At 40.4% G+C, this 19,041-nt stretch overlaps 1 protein-coding gene and 1 long non-coding RNA gene across 3 annotated transcripts in view; one reads left to right on the top strand and one right to left on the bottom strand.

The window, feature by feature from the left end:
* Positions 1–10,887, top strand: part of PPM1L (protein phosphatase, Mg2+/Mn2+ dependent 1L) — a 333,027-nt gene extending 322,140 nt beyond the window's left edge. Inside the window, exons 3-4 of one of the 2 annotated variants that reach the window (XM_033202706.1) lie at positions 718–879; positions 4,128–10,887. In XM_033202706.1, coding sequence (XP_033058597.1) covers positions 718–879; positions 4,128–4,474 — 509 coding nt within the window. In that variant the 3' untranslated portion in view covers positions 4,475–10,887. The remainder of the gene's footprint in view (positions 1–717; positions 880–4,127) is intronic. The other variant, XM_033202701.1, reaches the window with a different exon arrangement.
* Positions 10,888–13,683: 2,796 nt separating this feature from the next.
* Positions 13,684–17,999, bottom strand: LOC117079101. The gene is made up of 3 exons (XR_004435261.1): positions 15,939–17,999; positions 15,213–15,371; positions 13,684–14,889 (listed from the first exon to the last, which is right to left on the bottom strand). It is a non-coding gene; the product is annotated as an uncharacterized LOC117079101 (long non-coding RNA).
* Between the last annotated feature and the right edge of the window lie 1,042 nt (positions 18,000–19,041).

Here is a 19,041-nt window from a genome sequence, read left to right as displayed (position 1 = left end):
AAGAATTTCAGGAGAGCTTGTCCTTTGTGTCTTGTGTGGGCTTCAGGCAAGCACATCTTCAATCTTGCTTCCTTCTGACTCGGACCACCCTCTCCCTAGGCCTCAGTTCTGTCATCACCAGAGCTTTTTCTGCTTCTGTCTTTATGGTCTGCCTCCATCACACCCTGGAACTGACCTGTTTCTGGCCACCAGTCTTTGCTGTCAGACTTTGAATAGGCAAGCTCATCCTGCCCCGACATCACAACTTCCTCATGCTCCACAGGATTCAGCTGTTGGCATTTCTAGGCCCTCCTAGAAATGAGGAGCCCACCACACCAACCCCATCCTTCCCACTTCCAACTGGGACTTCACAGAAACTCAGCACCAAGCAGAAGCCTAAAGTGTGTATCAGTTGACTGAAACTTCAAACTGATTTTGTTTCTCTCCTAATCCTTTTAAATGTGATATGTGTTTAAGAGTAGCAGAGACAAAGTGATTAGGAAAATTATAATGTTATCCTAGCCTATTTTAGTGACACTCTAATATGGTTAAGAAAATTGACTGTCAGATTTGGTCATTGTTGTCGAAGCGAACAGCAGTCATTTTCAGAGTGGCTGGAGTCCAATTCTCACCCAGCAGAAGCAATTTTAATGACTGAAGAATCCAGTTACCACAAGAAGCAACGGAACCTGAATGCATTGCTGACCTCCCGCATTGTCTCTCTGTTCTGTTTTTAAGGCACAACGTGTTTGATTGCTCTGCTATCAGATAAAGACCTCACTGTGGCCAACGTGGGTGATTCGCGCGGGGTCCTGTGTGACAAAGATGGGAACGCTATTCCTTTGTCTCATGATCACAAGCCTTACCAGTTGAAGGAAAGAAAGAGGATAAAGAGAGCAGGTAAGCTTGCGAACACCTCCAAGAAATGTCTACTGTCTTGCTGGTGAGCAAAGCGGCTTGTTTGGGGAGCTCCTGGATAAAATGTTCAGTTACCCGGTATTAGAGAGGCTGCTACTGTGGTAACTGAGATTATACAGAGGCTGCTACTGAGGTAACTGAGATTAACTTTGTATCGTTGCCTATCAAATAAATGGCCACTAAATCTGTCCTTCGTAACCAAAGATTCCAAAAGAACTAAAAAGCCCATTTCCAGTTTAAAGGCTAATAAAATCTTTGGGTCTCTGGTCCTCACTTTTCTCCAGCCTGTTGCTATATGCTGCTTCCCTCGGAGCCACACCAAACTACTAATCATTTCTCAAAAGACCTTGTTTCCAAAAACCTCTGTGCCTTTGCAAGTGCTGTTCTGGGTGACAATTACTTGTCCCATAAGATTCAGTTTAAGGTGTTCTTTTGGAAGCTTTCCATGTCACACTGTGGCAAGGGCCTTCCAAGTCTGGGGTGGATGCTCCTCTGCCTTTCCCCAGCATCCTATGTGGACCTCTTGGGTCACCTTTTATAATACGTGGACATACCTGGCTCTCCTATCTGCCTTGCCTTCCTGACTGTCACCTCTTTGAAGACAGGAACTTGGTTTTGTTCATCTCTATACCTTGAGCATCTGGCTTAGTGCCTGGTATAAGTAAATATTTCAGAGCAAGGTTAGGGGTAGAGGGGCCCCTTATTCATTCATTCATTCATTCGTTTATTCAATATTCTAGGAGCTAGGGATAAAACAAAGCCCCATTCCCAAGCTTTCACGAAACTTATATTCTGAAATTGTCATGGGGGTGGGGAATGGAGTAAGTAGACATTAACAAAAAAAAAATAGTAAAAATAAGTCATTCATATAGTGTATTACAAGGTGGTAACTGCTATGGAAAGACATGAAGCAGGTAAGGGGAGTGTCAGAGAGTTGCAGTTTTAAGTAGTGTGGCCTGTGTGGGCCTTGCTAGAGTGACATTTGGATGATGACAGGGAGGATCATTATCAGTTGATTATTACATTTTCATAATTAGATTTCAGAGGATACCTTTATACCTATGGAAGGGAAGCATTCTTTCGCTTTTCAGACTGAGAACTGCAGGATGTATGCTGTTCACGATGTGCCAGGCAGCAGGCCAGCTGTCAAAGGGGAGCAAGCGAGGTGCTCATAGACACTAGTCTCTGACCAGGATGGGCCCCTGCTCTCTGGGTTAATCTGCACATTGATCTCTACAGGTCAGCTTCTGCCCAGTGAATGAATTCAATGAACCTAATCAACATTTTAGTTTTCACAGTAGGGAACCATACTGTTAAGTCAAAATGTGTTGAATTTTATTACAACCTCCTGCTTCAGTGACTGCTTGAGTTGCAAAATAGTTTTTAATGAAAGCATTGGTCAGGTTTTCTGTTGATGGGATGGAACAAATGATACTTTAGGAGCATCCATCAAACTTTGATGACCTCCAGGCAGTAAGAGCAAAGTTCGCTGGCTTCCCACTTACAAAACACCATCTCCCTGTAAGAGTCTGCTGTGAAATTAAGGTACAGTTAGCCCACTCTTGCATCAGCACAGGCAAAGATGTGTACACAATACACCTGAAAATGTCATCTTACTATTCAGTACTCCTTTGAAATGTCATGGCCATTTTATCCTTCCTTTTCTTCCCTGCCGTACCCACTACCCACGCCTGCACTCTACATTGATTCTTTGTGGAAGCAAATTTGGACACTGTCTCCAAGGTGGTTAATCTAACCTCTCTGTTCTTTTACATAATTTGATCAAGGGCATATTTTATACAGGGCTTAAGAAACAGTGATTGGTTTTACCATCTTCATGTGTGTTTTCTCTGGTGTCAGCCTCTTTTCAGGACATCTTTCCCCCTCCTGCTTAGCATGACAGTAAGGTCCAGCCAGTCCGGGCCATATACATGTTGGGCTTTCTGTCGCCACTCCTTATACTGTTTCCAACAACATTAGCTGTCATTTATTGTGTGCTCACCCTGTTCTGGGAGCAAAGCCTAGCACTTTATGCATACACTTTCTCTTTGCCTGTCTTAAGAGGTTGATAATATTATTCTCATTTTGTAACCAACAAACTGGAACTTCACAGAGGCTTACATGCCCAAGCACACACAGCTAGTAAATGGTGAGACTACAGTTGAATCCCAGGACTGGGTTTTATGCTCTTGCCTATTAGACCACACTTCTTGGAATGTCTTCCTACGTATCCTGCCCATAGATGTTTCACCCATCACTCAAAGCCCACCTTTAATGTTCATTACTCCCTCATGATCAGAACTGGGAATCATCCCTCCCTTCTCCATCTGCCTACAGCATTTAGCAGACACTGGTTTCACCGTGAAGAATACCACTTCGTGCTTTTGTATTTATTACTTTTTGTGACTTAATTCTCCCGCCAGGCTGTCTACTTTTTTAAAGAAAGGTCTGGATCTTGTATAACTTCATATCCTGCACATTGCCTTCCATGGAGTAGGTATTTAGTAAGTATCTGACAAATATGTGAAGGGAGAAAAAAATAATAGATACAGTTATTAAGTGTATATTATATTCAGGGACCATGCCAAATGACTTATGTGGAATAAGACCTTCATTTCTCAACAACCCAATAAAATAGATACTGTCTCTATTTTGCAGGCAGGGAGACTAAGTATCAGAGAAAGAGTTTCTCATCCAAAGTGAGACATGGCTAAGGAATGACATTCAAGTAGTCTGACCTGAGCCTTTAATGACTACACTAATATGTGCTTTTTCTTAATCTTGATCCTATTTGGGGGGACAGAGCTGTTTTGAGATAGGCACACTTAAGGGTGGCCTCAGGCCAAATGATGTATATGCCTGTCACCTGCCTTTCAGCATTCCTTTGCCACTCTCCTCGAATCCCTACCCTCACGCTCTCTACTGTCAATCACTGAGCCACCATGGTGTTGTTAAAACCAATGCCCTCCCCCATATGTATCACCTACCTTCAGTACTCTTATTGATATATTCTTGAAATCCTTCAAGATGCCAGGATAAGGGTATGAGGATCAACTGGTAGAGTATGAAACCCCAGGCCATGCAGTGGGTCCCGGGAGTGATGGGGTTAAGGGGCGTGTCCATGGGCCAGTTCACACGAAGTAGGTCACCCTGTTGCGCACACACCTAGACTATCTCGGGTATGTGAGATATCAGCTGGTCAAACTAATGCGCTCATCCTGTCTTTCTAGGTGGTTTCATCAGTTTCAATGGCTCTTGGAGGGTCCAGGGAATCCTGGCCATGTCTCGGTCCCTGGGAGATTATCCGCTGAAAAATCTCAACGTGGTCATCCCAGACCCAGACATCCTGACCTTTGACCTGGACAAGCTTCAGCCTGAGTTCATGATCTTGGCATCAGATGGCCTCTGGGATGCTTTCAGCAATGAAGAAGCAGTTCGATTCATCAAGGAGCGCTTGGATGAACCTCACTTTGGGGCCAAGAGCATAGTTTTACAGTCATTTTACAGAGGCTGCCCTGACAATATAACAGTCATGGTGGTGAAGTTCAGGAATAGCAGCAAAACAGAAGAGCAGTGAACCCTTCAGGGGTCTCAGCTGCCTTAGACTAAAGGACTTGCAACACACTGGTCTCTTTTAATTTAGTGAAAAGTGTGGGAGTTGTAATTAGGATCATCCATCCCAGACATGGAATCCCCTCTTCCTGGTGGTCTTAGGTCTATAAGCAGTGATGAACAGAGGGTGCCCTTGGCCAATGTAGTTAAGAAGCTGGAAAATGGTTTCTTCATGTTTTCCCAACTCTTTCATCCAGTGTCCAAAATATATAAATAAATAGCTGTAGAGTTACGTATATGAAGTGAATAGCATATGTGCCATTTAGTCTCCCTCAAGATTCTTTTCAAGATGCTGTTCAGGGTCCTCCAGGCATCAGCTGTTGTGTCCTCTCTTTGGAACAGTGGACAGGACAGGCCACTCAGTGCTGCAGGAGACAGGCCACTGCGTCACCTGTGAGTGGTCAGGGGCTGACGTGGCAACACCCTCTGCCAAGAGACAGAGCTGTCCTAAGAATGCTTTGTCCTTCTGAGCCCATGTTTTCTGCTCAGTAGCAGCTTGGAAGCAGATTTGGAATGGTTTATTATTTTGGCTGCTCTTGGGGACTGCGAGAAGCAGAGGATGGGAGACCAGTGGCAACTGCCTGCACAGCAGAAATAATCCTTTTCCCTTGCTTCCTTTATTAGTTAAATAGACTTTGTATACCACCTGACCAGCCTTTGTGCATTTATCCAAATCATGCATGACCGTTAACCTTTTGCTTAGTCCTGACCGTATGTAATAGGCAGCTGTTAAATTCACAAACAGACACCATGATTTTTCATCTTACATGACCAATAAACCACGTTAGGGAAAACGAAAAAACCAAATCACAATACCATGATTCCTTCCATTTTCAGCAGTAGATGAAGGCAATGATACTGAATGAGTCACAGTGTTCCCTGGCAAGTAAGCTGTTTGCATCGACAAAGGAGTGAGCTGGTGAGGTTACCACCCTGAATTGAGCTCCAGCTGCCAGTTCTTGTGTTTTTCCTTGCCCCTTTCCTAGTGGTTTTCAAGTGTCTTTCAGGCAGTGTTCTGAGAAGCAGCAGCCTATAACTGTATGTGTGCTCCTTGAAGCCAGCTACAGAGTTCCCAGCTACTGCAGCTTGGGATTTGGTGGGAAACTACTGGGATGAGCTTCTCCTTGATAATGGAAAGGCAGCAGCCTTTAACATTTGGTTGCAAATCTCCATCCCCATCAGGTAGTTTTCTCCAGGCAAACACAAACCGCCCCCTGTGGCCTGCAGCCCTGCAGGGGAGGCAGCAAAGGGACCTGGCAGTGGCAACACAGCAAGTCGGGAATTCCAACGTGAACCCATATTGAGAAGTGGGCCAGAATTATTTAGGGGCCTGGCTTGCTGCTCTACATTTCCTGTATCACTAATGTATCGTTTTTCCAAGCTTGGTATTTTATAAGTTTATTTAGAGAAAATGCCGGGTCACTCTCTTTGCCTAAGGTGACTCAAACAGCCAAACGGAACTTTTGTTGCCTCCCACCCCTCTGTATCCACCTGGTGTTGTTCTTTCCCTGTGGGCATTTCTGGTTATAGCTTCCCATAGGCCACATTCACCGGACACCTCCTCCCCGTGGAGCCCTGCCCTCTCCCCTCCTGCTGCTGTAGAGCTTTCCCAAAGCCGTGTCCAGGAGAGAGCTCGAGAGAGTGAAGAAATTGCCCTGTGGATGTGGAGGGCTGCAATCTATCTTGATTTCTCCAAGCCCTTATCTTTCTTTGACTGCACTGAGAATTGCTAATGACTTCCCATGAGATTTGCTTACTTTTGTATACTGTATTTTCCAGCATTACAGTTAGAACCTTGGTTATTATTTTTTAGCCATAGAATCTTCTAGTACAAAATATCTGCCACCATTTCAGATTTAAGCATTTGCTTCTGGAGAGACACTGAATATGTGGATGTGTGTATTAATATTTGGGGTGGGGGGACAGGAAAGGGAATGTGGAAAACAAATGCTGGCTGTGAGCAGTGCTGATATGGCCAGGCCAGGTGACTGAGTTTGCTTGGGGATTCAGGACGTTCTGACTCCTGAGAGTTGCCCCCATCCACCATCGAACTGAAATCAGCACCAATGGTGTCGGCAATTTACAGCCCATAGCCAACTTTCTTTCTTTATTTTTAACATAGCACAAAAATGTATAATAGCAAGGGAAAGACATTTTTAAATTCCACAGTTATTTTTATTGTCTAAAATGAAAGCAGCAGTGTTTTGATAAAGATGAAAAAGAAAAGCTACTAAATTAGTAAATCAGTGGTTACGTGCCCTGCAGAATTTCTTAACAGATGGTGCTGAGTGCACGAGTTACATAACTTTCTAACTGAGATTCACAAGGCGTCTTCTAAATTTTGCTTTGTGCAATTAATTCATTTCTAATGTTAACTGAATAGAGTGTATATATCCTACTCCCATTACTGCCTCTTTCCCCCCTACTATGGCTTGTAGATTTTTAAAAGATAGAAGTTCTAGGCAAAACTGTAGCAGTTTCATTAATAGTTAGGATAGTTATATCTAAAATCAGAGTATTTTGTTCTCTTCCTTCTGGAGCTCTCTCTCCCTAGCCCTCTTCCAGCTGTTGGGGATTTGCAGACATCACTCCTGGGGTGCCCTGTAGCACACTGGCTGCTCCCCAGGGACCCGGGAATGCTGAATCGAGCCATTAGGGAAATTGATCTGAGATGTCTGCATGTGAAGCTTCCCTCAGCAGCACTGCCAAAGCTTTGGAATTGTCACCCAAGGCTTCCTAGACTCCCTTGCTAGCTCGAGTTCGAATTGCCAATTGTCCCCATGGTGCCAAATTTTGGGATGGTTTTACAGTCTTTTAGAAATGAAGATGGGAATGGCCATGTGCTTATGAGACCCCAGCAGGGTGCCAGGCCCAGGTCTCCATTAATGCAGTGCTCTGCTGCTGTTCCACTGGCAATTTGTACTCTTAACATAGGTTGGGGGAGGGACAGCTAGGGAAATTTTTTAAAAAATTAATTGTATTTACAATTCTTTCATCATAGGAATAAACAATACTTATATAGAAAGCTCCAAAGCTGTTCCCAAGACCTGCATTTATTTTATATGACCAACTTGCCGCAAGGCAATTAACTCTGAATTGCTGTTCTAATGTGACATATCTGTGTACATATGTACATATTAGTGGTAACCAGTGGCTACATTTTATTCCTTGCTGTGGATTGAGGTATTGGCTTCTTGAATCTTGTATATGTCATAAAAGTATTACACAGAGAGTGTTATAGTGAAGGATGCAAGCTGGATAATTTAAAACAGGCCTTATTTCATACAAGTGTAATTATTACATCATTTTGGGTAAATGGCAAAGAGGATTGCATGAGAGTCATAGCATCATCATTTCAGTTTAATCTGAAGTGATTCTAGGAAATTGATTCCACTGTTGGATTCTAGGAAATTGACTCCATTGTTTCTTTTGAGTTTAATTTCCTTTGTGTTTAATTTGACCACAGAAACTTTTTTGAGTAGCACCTAGTAACACTGCAAGGAACTTGTGTATCAAGGGGTACTTTGATTTTCCTGATTTTGTTTTTGTACTCTAAGTTGTTGCCAGATCTCTCTTGCAACTGTGTCAATAAAAGGTCTGTGTTTAGAAAAGGCAGCATATCATTGTATATCAGAAAGTATAGGAATATATACTTTGTATAAAACTTTTCCAATCATTTCAGAAATTTTTTCCTCCTTTTGAACCACCACTAGACTGTTCATCCCCTAACAGTCCCCCAAAATTGCCTTAGCATGTCACACCAGCATTCGTCATCCAGCTCTGGAGAAATGACATGACTGTTAGATACCATGGCTGTTTAATTGCCTCTGGATTAAGTCATTGATATCTAGACTTTTGAGATAGTTAGCTGTAGAAATAATAGAATCCAGTGTTTCCCAAAGTGTGTTCCAAAGAACATAAGTTCCAAAGATGCTCTTCTAAATATAGGGTTCCAGGATCAAATAAGTTTGGAAAACACATACCATCTTAGAAAGTTATAACATGAACATATCTAAGGCTCTAATTTAAATGTTCTGCAGGGGAGAGAAAAACACAACAAATATCTACTGTCAGTTAGCCCAGTGTTTTCCAGATTAATTTGACCACAGAAACTTTTTTGAGTAGCACCTAGTAACATTGCAAGGAACTGGTGTTCTAAAGAACACTCTTTGGGAAATTCTGGTATATTGAAATATTGCTGTGGTTTCATTCATGCTGACTCTTAGTAGTAGCAGTACAAGTACAATTTGCAACTAAGATGCATGAGCCTTTCATATACGAAGCTGACTTGTTAATAAAAGCAGTGTTAAGAAGTAGTATGACTTAATATGACCAACAGCAGCCTCATATTGATAGCAGAACAATCCTACTGAAAGCTCTAAACATCATCCCTTTTTTTTTTTTTTTTTTGAGACAGAGTCTCGCTCTGTCGCCCAGGCTAGAGTGCAGTGGTGCAATCTCTGCTCACTGCAAGCTCTGCCTCCCAGGTTCACGCCACTCTCCTGCCTCTGCCTCAGCCTCCCGAGCAGCAGGCGCCCACCACTATGACCGGCTAATTTTTTGTATTTTTAGTAGAGACGGGGTTTCACTGTGTTAACCAGGATGGTCTCAATCTCCTGACCTCGTGATCCGCCCGCCTCAGCCTCCCAAAGTGCTGGGATTACAGGCGTGAGCCACCACGCCCGGCCATCCCTTTCTTTTATATGGATAATGAGCAAGAGCCCTGCCATAGCTAGATATGTCTCAAATTCATTCCAAGATCTTTCCATTGCTTTTTTGCAGTTACCTTTGCTTTTCAGGTTGAATCAAAATGAATATTTTTATATTTCATTACTATGTGATATTTAAAAATATATAGAAAATCACAGAAAAGGAAAAACCATGAGGCTTCCATTAGATGCATTTCTAAACATTTTTTCTAACATGTAAATTTGTTTGCTGATCCTTAGTAATGTTAATGCTTTGTCTATTTGTTATTTTTATCATGGTTGAACAGCAAACTATTGAGGCTGGGGTTGATTATTGATAATTTTTATGCGTTTAGTAATAACCACAGCATCATATATACAATTGCTTTAATAAATCCAAGTTAAGGACTTTGAGGACAGCATGTAGTAACTATTCATTTTAACAAATCATCACACATAGTTTCACTGTTCATGCAGAAGCAAAGATCGACGTAATAGTCAGGTATCAGGGGAAAACCCCTTTAGGATACCCAGACATTAAAAATGTAAAAAGTAGCTTATAAGAAATGTGGATTATCAGATTTTTACTATATACAGGTTGTGTTTAATAGTAATTTCTGACACCTGCACATAGATCAAGAAAAGGCAGTTGTTACCACTTTTCACCATTCATAAAATGGGCTTCTCTTTCTTAAGAGTATTGGTTAATGCTTTGCTTATTTGTTAATGAAGACAGCATTTTAATTTTAAAGCTTCCTTTTGTAGGACTGATGGCACGGGCAGAATCACATTTAAGAAAAACGGTTTGGAACACTTTTTAATAAAAAAAATTGTAAAATCAGTTTCCAGTGTGGTCAAAATTAGAATGTAAAGGAAAGCATTTTTAAGAAAATACAGAAGCCCAAATCAAGGGAAATATAAAAGGAAATATTTTAAATTAAGAAAAGGTGGTGTTATAGTTTATTACATCACGAATTATGCTTTCTGTACTTACGCTCTTAGTGAAGGAGGTAATATTGAAGGGATAACAACATTCTCAGTTATTTGTGAAGTTAGTAAAATTGCAATCCCTATTCCATTTTTTTCTGATGAAAATGGATACATGAGGTCTCATTTATTGCTGTCCTCAACACCTTAACTGTCCTAGGTTCCGTTCACGTTCCAAATCATGGACGATAAAACTGAAGTCAGATAAACACAGTCACAGCTACAACTGCGAGCGAGTTTTAACATACTGGTAATTTTGCAACTGCCACCATGAATACTAGTGAGTACTCAATTTACAACAGACAATTTCACAGAAACAAACCACAGAGTGATCTGATATTCCTGCTTCTTAGTTTTCTAATCCATATAATTAAAACAATTAATCCTGTAGAAATGATGTATTAGACATCTCTAACCCAAGAAAAAGATGTCTTTTGTATAAGTTTTAAATTCCCATTTGTCTTAGTGTATCTTAGGACAAATGGTGACTTCTTCGTTTAGTAATGAAAACATCTAAATCCTGCTGTGTGGAGAAAGCTAGAACCATGGGACATTAAGCCATAATACTACTCTTATTTGGGCTCCCAGACTACAACTAATGGTCTTTATGTATTTATCATCTTGATTATTGTTTTACCTCAAGCATATACAGTGTGCAGAAAGTAGAATAATGAATAAAACATGACCATGGAGAAACCCATAACTTTTGCTTCTTCTAGAAAGCAGTGTTTGTTCTTTTTATTACATGTTCACATTGAAATATTAACATCTACAATACTGTCTTTAAGTTTACTCTTCAATTACTAAAGCAAATGATTTTTATTTAGAGCACTTACACAACTGCAATTCAGGTCACAGAACTGAAGTCTATTTGATAATGTCTCAGAATTCTCATGGGCAGCCAGGAAAAAGAAAAAAAAGAGAGAGACACAAATAGAAATTTTAGTGGGTTCAGATAAATGATTAGTCTGACAAACCTGGAAAATAGTAATTAAACAGTTCATTCCAAAAGACCCCAATGTAAACTCTGCTCACATAAATTGTATAAGGAAAATGTATGAGTTTTTTTCTTAAAAATAGAAGCATCATTGCATTTATAACAGATTGATCAATCTTATGAACATATTACATTGGGGAAGTCACTATTATTGCTGTAAGTGTGCTTGTATATTTTATTCTTTCCTTTTTTAATTTCTTTGTGTGTGTGAGCATCTACTACTTGCCAGGCAGTGACTGTGTCTGAGTGAATGTATCCATTGGTGAGCACTCAGGCGCCATCACTGCCCTCTTGGGGCTTACATCCTAGTGGGGGCCTCAGAGATATTATAACACTCAATATTGACCCAATGGGATGAAAACTGTTATCTTCATGATTTCTTCCAATGGGCATAGATTTGTTTGGACAGGGCAGAATTAGAATAATTATTTCTCACATATAAAAGTAAGTGATACGAGATTGGGAATTTCTTGCCCACACTAAAGCAAACTGCATAAGACAATTACTCCGTTTTACTAACTCACCTAGTTTCCCAAGGATTGGGTGGGAAGTGAGACATGGAGCCTCTGGGGACCAGGATGGGGGGTAGGAGTGTCCCAGTAGAGGGTGCCACTGGAAGCCTCCACCCAAGTAGGCCAGCAGCTGTGCAAGGGCACAGCAGTAGGCTGGTGAAAGCCAGGTTGTCTCTCTCTCAGGATCTTTCTGGGGGAAGAAAAGGGTTATAGACAGGAGAAAAAGGAGGAGCAAGAACATCTCTCCATGGCCTATGTTTATTTTTGTTCCCAAGAGACTATATAGTGTAATAACCTTATGCCCCCAAAGATAGCCCTGAAGTGAGAGTATCTTCAGTGTTCCTGAAGATTCTATACGGTGTTTTAGAAGATTTATACAGTGTTCCTGTATAAATCAGTGAATCTGTTATATAGCAAGTTAACATTTCAGGAGCACAATTATTTCCCGATTTCAAATATGAACAGATTAAATGTCAGTTTTTTTAAACCATAAATTTGGTATCCATAGTTACTTTACACATTCCAGAGTCTAAGCATGGAATTTAAGTTTTGTATTTTGAACAAAAATAGCAACATCTGTTTTCTGTATGGCAAAGAAAAACTAAATCCCAGACTTTTATTTTTAACCACATAAATCATCACTTCTTTCTAAATTATTTGCTTGCCTGCTCATTTCTCCTAAACATCTCTTTCTGTTTATGCCAATGGCTTTTTAAATCCAAACACTAGTTATTGCCAAATTGCATTAGAATTCTATTGAATTAGAATAATTCATATACTTCATATACTAGAGAAGGAATGGTTAGAGATGGTAAAGATCTTATTGTGATCAAAAGCTGGGTTTTTGTTTTTAATCATAAGCACATATATAAGGAAATTCAAATGAAACCAAGCCAATTTCTGATTCAGTAAGATTAAAACCATTGGTGGAACTCAGTTATTAGGGATGGAAAGGAGGAAAGCACAGGGTGGGGAGAGAAAAAGGGGAAGGAAAAAAAACTGAGTAGTGTTTTTTTTTTTGGGAAACAGTATAATGTCTCAGAAGTTCTTATCTCTTATCCTGGTGATGTTGAGACAGTGGCTTTGTATAAGCTTCTATTTATACCTATTTCAACATCATGAAAATTTTTCCATCAGCATTTTCTTGCAACTTTAAAAATCACAAGGGGTTATTTGCTTATAAAAAGATACAGGATCTACAATCTATTAGGAATACTTTATTTTAGGAACCTTGAAATTGTATTTAATAAATAAATCACAGGTCAAAATGACTGTCAAATCAATCAGGCTTTCTGGTAAGTTATTCCTGAAAACTGTCCACGATAACACAACAAGCCTTGGCGAAACCTCATTACTCTTGGAAGTCTTCAGAGTTATTTTACCTACTGTTCTATATTGTCTCTAAGAGACATTTGAAACACAGTTACATCAATTTGGTGTAACATTACCTGTAGTAGAGCTCAGGGGATATGGCAGTGCACGTCACTCAAGATGCATGGCGTGTCATTTAGGTCGCTTTGATGGGTGCTGGGGTAGAATTAGCCTTGTAGAGACTAATGTGTTCATGCTATCTCTGATCCTGTGTTGTTGTATAAAAATGAACAGCTAAAAATTTACCCATGATGACAAGATTAAAGCAAAAATAAACACATAAAGTTGTTAGACTTTAAACCTGAGACTGTTGGTATTCTTTTAAGTTAGAACTCATTTTCCATTCTAATATCTGTTCTTGAATTTTATAATTTCTCTATGCTTCTAGGTTGGAATAGCTTGAGTTGGGGTTCTATGTGGAAAGCAAAGAAACAATTCATGGGTGGAGGATAAGACCAAAGCATAACGGAAGCAAGAGGCAGGAGGTTTTGAGACTGGTGCTTTCATTTGGAATGGGAATAAGCATGGCTCTGGTTCAAAACAAGGCAATTTATAAACATGTATACAATGTATGCAACAAAAAATGTTTATTGTAAACCTAACACGACTTTTACCCCTCTTCATAGTAACGCATCGACAAAGTTTATAGTAATCACTATCAGGTAACACGGGTTACATTATACATAGATGATAGACTTCAGCAACACAGCATGATGCAGCTCTGAGAAAAGTGTTCAGAAAATAATATCCGTCTGCAAAGGTTTTCACAAGATGCAGGAAGAAACACTGTAAAATTTGGAGACAGAATGAAATAGAGATAAACTCTCTCCAGGATTCTAGGCTCTGAAGAGTCGGTAGTACTCATGGCTTGGGCCATATAGTAGTAACATGGTGACTTGCATTAATCATGCAGATGGAGTTCATGGATTAGACAATTTCAGAATTTTCTAGAAAAGGTTGGGGCCATAGTGGGTCTCGCCTGTAATAACTATACTTTGGGAGGCCAAGGCAGGAGGATCACTTGAGCTCTGGAGTTTCAGACCAGCCTGGTCAACAGTGAGACCCCAATCTCTTAAAAAGAATAAAATATTTTTTTTTAAAAAAAGGGAAAGGAGTTAAGCATGCAAAACAACTGCCTACTCTACCTGCTTTCAAATTTAAGTCTGAGAAATATAAAAGTTCATGTCTACATATAAAATACTTTTAAAAAAATTATCTTGTTTATATGCTAAGGTTCACTGAAGGAGAAAAAAAGAAATGCAAAAGTTTTTAAAGGTACATATAAAAAGGGATTCAATGCAAAAGTGAAGTTACTCTCCTAATCCTACTATTCATTGAGCTATGAGAGAGTGGACTATCACTTGATTTGTGAACACCAAATTAACCTCTACCTAGAGCTTTTCAACTGTTCTTCTCCTGAAACTGTGAAAGACTTTTTAAAATAAACCAATCACAGCAGCCTTGAGGGATGGGAGAACTACAAGATCTGTGTCCAGAGAAAGTCATTGCAATGTGAATTTACTAGAAGTCAGAAATGTTCCACCTTTTCATTTGTGAAGAGGGCAGAGTGAATGTTGTTAACATCAGGCCCAGAACCTACTTTGTGCCAGGTTCATAAAGTAAACCTTCCCTGATGCTATTCAGTCAGTAAGCAGTAAAAGGCAAGCAAATGTGACTCTGTCCTCTCTCCTCATTCAAATGGGAAGATCTGGCTCCAGACTGTGATGGCTTCATTATTGAGAGATGTGTAGACTCTTCAAGTTTGTAACCAGGATGCTGTGCCCCTTTCTGTGCTCCCAGCAGATGGGAATTCAGACTCTGCTGCCTGAAATGGAAGGCAATCACTTACTGAGGAGCAAGGAAGAGAAGGCATTTTTTATTTCCGGTATCTCCAATCCATCAGTGTGGGCTGCTCATGCAGGCTGGGCTCCATTCTCCACCAAGATGCATCCCAGAGCATAGAGCCCCCACGTCACGGACAAGCTGCTTTCTGTCTGCCTCATAGGAAATTGGGTTTACCTCTTCACATCAGCCCCACTCATCATTGGCCCAGATCCTTAGGAAGGGGAAAATTGTTTCTTATGTTCCTACAGTTTGGATGTCCTCAGCTGTAACGGACTATGGCACCCACCATGGTGGTTAACTCACATATGCAAGGGCAAGAAGTCTGTGGTCACAGGGTTGGTTCAGTGGCCCAATGATGTCATCAAGAGCCAGGCTCTCCATCTCAGCCACTGCCCTGGCCTTTAGCCTGTTCTCATGGGATCCACATGGTTGCTTCAGATACCATCATTGCAGACATAATATCTGGCCAAAGAAAAGGATACTTTGTCTTTATTAGAAAGCCCAGAAGCCTACCAGCAGACATCACCTGGAGTCCCACTGGCTGGGATTGGTTCACATGTCAAAACACGAGAAGCAAGAAAGGCTGGTAAAGAGCGGTGGCAGCCTGAGCAACATAGTAGGCCCCATCTCTATAGTTTTTGAAAAATTGGCAAGGTGTGGTGGCGCACGCCTACAATCCCAGCTACTTGGGGGGTGCTGAGGTGGGAGGATCACTTGGACCCCAAAGCCTGAGGCTGTAGTAAGCTATGATCATGCCACTGTATTCCAGCCTGAGTGACACAGTGAGACCCTGGCTTAAACACAAGTGACTGAGGTGGGAGGCAGCCCCTGCCTGCACAGAAGCGGGATGGTGCGCACGCGAGGCGGGGGGCTCAGCGGCAAACACAGCATTTGGCCTGCACCCCAGCAGTCTTTGCTCGTGACATTTTGATGTCACTTTTTATCTTTACCTAAATTTGTTAATATATTTAAAACATCTGTGTAATTAAAATGATTTATTGTCATTGAGAATGAAATAATAAAAGGTACTTTTAAAGTAGGAAGAAATCTTTGAGGCATTTTCTGTTCAAATTTTGTTGTATTTTCATCCTGTTTCTGTACAGTTTGTATATATGTTGCAAGAGAGGGAAGAGTGGCATTTAGAACTGTCACTGCAGCTGCTGCAACCTTTTAAGAGAATGGCACAATTTATTTTTAGAGAAGTTGACTTCCTTTTATCTGGGAAATGCCTTGATTTTCTTTTTTTGGGGGGGGAGGGGGCCGGGGAGAAATATAAGTAGCATTCACTTCTGCCTTGCTTCCCACATGGTCTGAAAGGAGAAAGTAGAAACAGAAAGAGGGCTAAGTGGAAAGGAGTTCTGGAAATTACTCGTTGATAACCTCAAGCAGGGATAAGGCCCGGCTTGTATGGAGGAGGGGCCAGATGTGAGGAAAGAAGGCTTGGCCCCAGGGCCACAGACAATGGGAAATTTCCCTGGTGAGAAATGTTTTAATTATCATCATTAGAAACCACCCTCAAAGTTGGTAGCATTAGGCAAAAATTTTTATTTCTGTTTCTGCAGGTTTACAGGGCCTAAATTGGGGTCTGTTGCAGAGTTGTCTGGCATTGTCTGAAGGCTCCCTCTCCCTTTCCGACACTGAGTGTGGCAGCTCACAGTACGACTGCACTGTTTTTCGTATCTCATCCTGCGGAAGAACACATTCCAGCATGCTGCAACACCACTTGCAGTTACTTCCTGCAAGAGAAATGTACTTCCCCACCTCAGTGACACTGGGCTTGGCAAGGGATTCGTCTCAGCCAGTGGATGTATTAATATATGCCACTGTGCTTCCACCAGCTTTTTAATTTCCTTCTGTAAGAACAGCATGTTCCAAATGGGCTGCCCATCAGCCTGGATCCTGGAATGAAAGACACATAGAGCAGGGTTGCAGCCAACCACTGCCATGCAATGTGATGAAAACATTTGGTTGTCATCAAGTCTGAGATTTGGATGTTACTGTAGCATTTGTGACCCTTAGCAAAGCTAACTAATGTGCTAAGTCACAAACTCAACACTTGCAGACAAGGAAAGCAAGTGAGGCAGAGGGTGTGTGAAACTATGGGGATGGCAGGGCACCGCAAGGAAAAGCCCCAGTATTAAACGTTGTTATATGAGTTCAAATTTTTAAAGCTGCTGATTTGGTTAAACACCAGGTCATGATTTTAATAACAGTTAATATTTACTTCCTGAAAGTTTATTAAGAAATATAGTTAAAAAAAAAAATAATGACCCAATCTCTTAATGTTTTCCTAATCATTTAACTTTGTAGGTTCTTTTAGACACCAACCTTCAGTTCAGAAGAAACAATCTTCTGAAACTTGGCAATTATTCACATTTTACTTGTTTGGTGGTTTTTTCTTTTTTTGTCTTTTCTAAAAGTGAAAGGGAATTTTTTTTGTGTGTTAAAAGTTCTCTCTAGAAATGTTTTAGTTAGCTTCCCAAACATCGATGTACAGAAATGTGGCACTTAACAATGGAGATACGTTGTAGAGAAATTTGTCAGGTGATTTTGTTGTTGTGCAAACATTACAGAGTGTACTTACACAAACCTAGATGGTATAGCCTACTATATACCTAGGCTACATGGTAGAGCCTATTGCTTCTAGGCTACCAACCTGTACAGCATGTTACTGTACTGAATACTTACTGTTGGAAACCGTCACACAATGGTATTGGTGTATCTAAAATAGAAAAAGCACAGTAAAAACACCAAACAGTATAAAAGATAAAAAATAGTACACCTGCATAGGGAGGGCACTTACCACGAACAGAGCTTGCAGGGGTGGAAGTTGCTCTGTTTGAGTCACTGAGTGAGTGGTGGGTGAATGTGAAGGCCTCAAACATTACTGTGCACTACTGTAGACTTTACAAACACGGCACACTTGAAGTAGGCCACACTAAATTCATTTAAAAATTTTCTTTCTTCAGTAATTAAACTTAAATCACCGTAACTTTACAGACTGTTAAACTCTGACTCTTTTGTAATAACACTTAGCTTAAATTTAAAACACAAATATCTTGTAAAACTGTACAAAAATATTCTTTATATCCTTAGTCTATAAGCTTTTTCCTATTTTAAACTTTTTTACTTTTTAAACTTTGTTAAAAACTAAGACACAAGCACACACATTAGCCTAGGTCCACAGGGTCAGGATCATCAGTATCACTGTCTTCCATCACCACATCTTGTCTCACTGGAAGGTCTTCAGGGGCAATAGCATGAAAGGAGCTGTCATCTCCTATGATAACAATGCTTTCTTCTGGAATACCTCCTGAAGGACCTGCCCAAGGCTGTATCAGACTTAACATTTTTTTTTTTAATAAGCAGGAAGAGAACACTCTAAAATAATGATAAAAAGTAAATACACAAACCAGTGTCATTTATTGTCATTATCAGTATTACGTACTGTACATAACTGAATGTGCTGTACTTTTATACAACTGGCAGTGAAGAGGTTTGTTTACACCAGCATCACCACAGACACGTGAGTAATGCACTAGGCTATGACATTACAATGGCTATAACATCATGAGGCAATAGATTTTCTGCCCCATTATAATTTTATGGGCTCACTACTGTATATGTCATTATGCAGTACATGACTATAATCTTCTGCAAAACCAGTCAAATCTAACCATGCCACAAAAATAACTACCACCATCTGTCTTAAAGAAAGTGACTCCTATATGGATGGAGATTAACAAGGGCATAGATCGATTCCATAGAATATTTCATTTAATTGATTTTAATATAACTCGATTAGGTCTGAGCCTTGGGAAACAGAAATCGCCTTGTTATAGAGAACCACACGTTACAGTTTTAACTGAAGTTGTCTTTCAGTTAAGGGACAATCATAAATACATATAGGACATAAATACATAAATACATATAGGACAATCATAAATATGAATATTACAAGAGCTGACTACATACTTTCAAGTTTATATTTCCTGACAAAGGATATGATCTTTTTCCATCCTGTAGTTCAGAAAAAAATAACCACTTGCCCTATATAAACTCTAAAAAGAAAACTGCATAATCCCAGGAATAGGGGACAAGGAGTACTCCTCTTTGACCTACTATTAGCAGG

The sequence above is a fragment of the Trachypithecus francoisi genome, unplaced genomic scaffold, assembly GCF_009764315.1.
Source record: "Trachypithecus francoisi isolate TF-2019V2 unplaced genomic scaffold, Tfra_2.0 Lachesis_group0, whole genome shotgun sequence".
NCBI lineage: Eukaryota > Metazoa > Chordata > Mammalia > Primates > Cercopithecidae > Trachypithecus > Trachypithecus francoisi.
Note: the sequence above shows the minus strand (reverse complement) of the source record. Positions and strands in the feature narration are given on the sequence as shown.